Source organism: Myotis davidii, unplaced genomic scaffold (genome assembly GCF_000327345.1).
Source record: "Myotis davidii unplaced genomic scaffold, ASM32734v1 scaffold118, whole genome shotgun sequence".
In the NCBI taxonomy this organism is placed as follows: domain Eukaryota; kingdom Metazoa; phylum Chordata; class Mammalia; order Chiroptera; family Vespertilionidae; genus Myotis; species Myotis davidii.
In genome coordinates, this window is record NW_006290441.1 from 3,088,722 (window position 1) to 3,089,267 (window position 546).

Below are 546 nucleotides of genomic sequence, written 5' to 3' on the forward strand. Positions count from 1 at the left end.
ACACACACACCCTTCCTCCCCGCCTGGGACCAGAGAACCCCTGCTCAACCTGTACCCAATACAGGCGTCTTATGAAACTTCTTTGACCCATTCATAGTTGCTCACTTAACTCCACTTGTGCCACCACAAAACCTAGCACATAGCTCTTACGTAATTGTGGGTCCACCTTTGTCTTGCCTACTAGGCCAAATTCCTTAAAGCCTCGAGGATTATTTTTTATCCATGCACTCCCAGTTACTGGCAGGTAGTACATGTTCAACAAATGGTTAAGAGACTGAATACACTGATCTTCACTGTCACCATATTCTTTTTTTATTTTGCTTTATTGCTTAAAGCATTATAAAGAGTATTACATATGTCTCCTTCCCCCTCACTCCCCGCCTTCCCCCACCTTCCCCCGGCCTCCCCTACCCCCCAGTGTATTGTGTCCATTGGTTATGCTTATATGCATGCATACAAGTCCTTCGGTTGATCTCTTACCCCCTCCCTACCCCCCCACCCTCCCCGGCCTTCCTCCTGTAGTTTGACAGTCTGTTCAAGGCAGGG

At 47.8% G+C, this 546-nt stretch overlaps 1 protein-coding gene across 1 annotated transcript in view; it reads right to left on the bottom strand.

Moving 5' to 3' along the window:
* RPL27A (ribosomal protein L27a) overlaps positions 1–253 on the bottom strand; it is a 3,449-nt gene extending 3,196 nt beyond the window's left edge. Inside the window, exon 1 of the mRNA XM_015563743.1 lies at positions 239–253. Coding sequence (XP_015419229.1) covers positions 239–253 — 15 coding nt within the window. The remainder of the gene's footprint in view (positions 1–238) is intronic.
* Between the last annotated feature and the right edge of the window lie 293 nt (positions 254–546).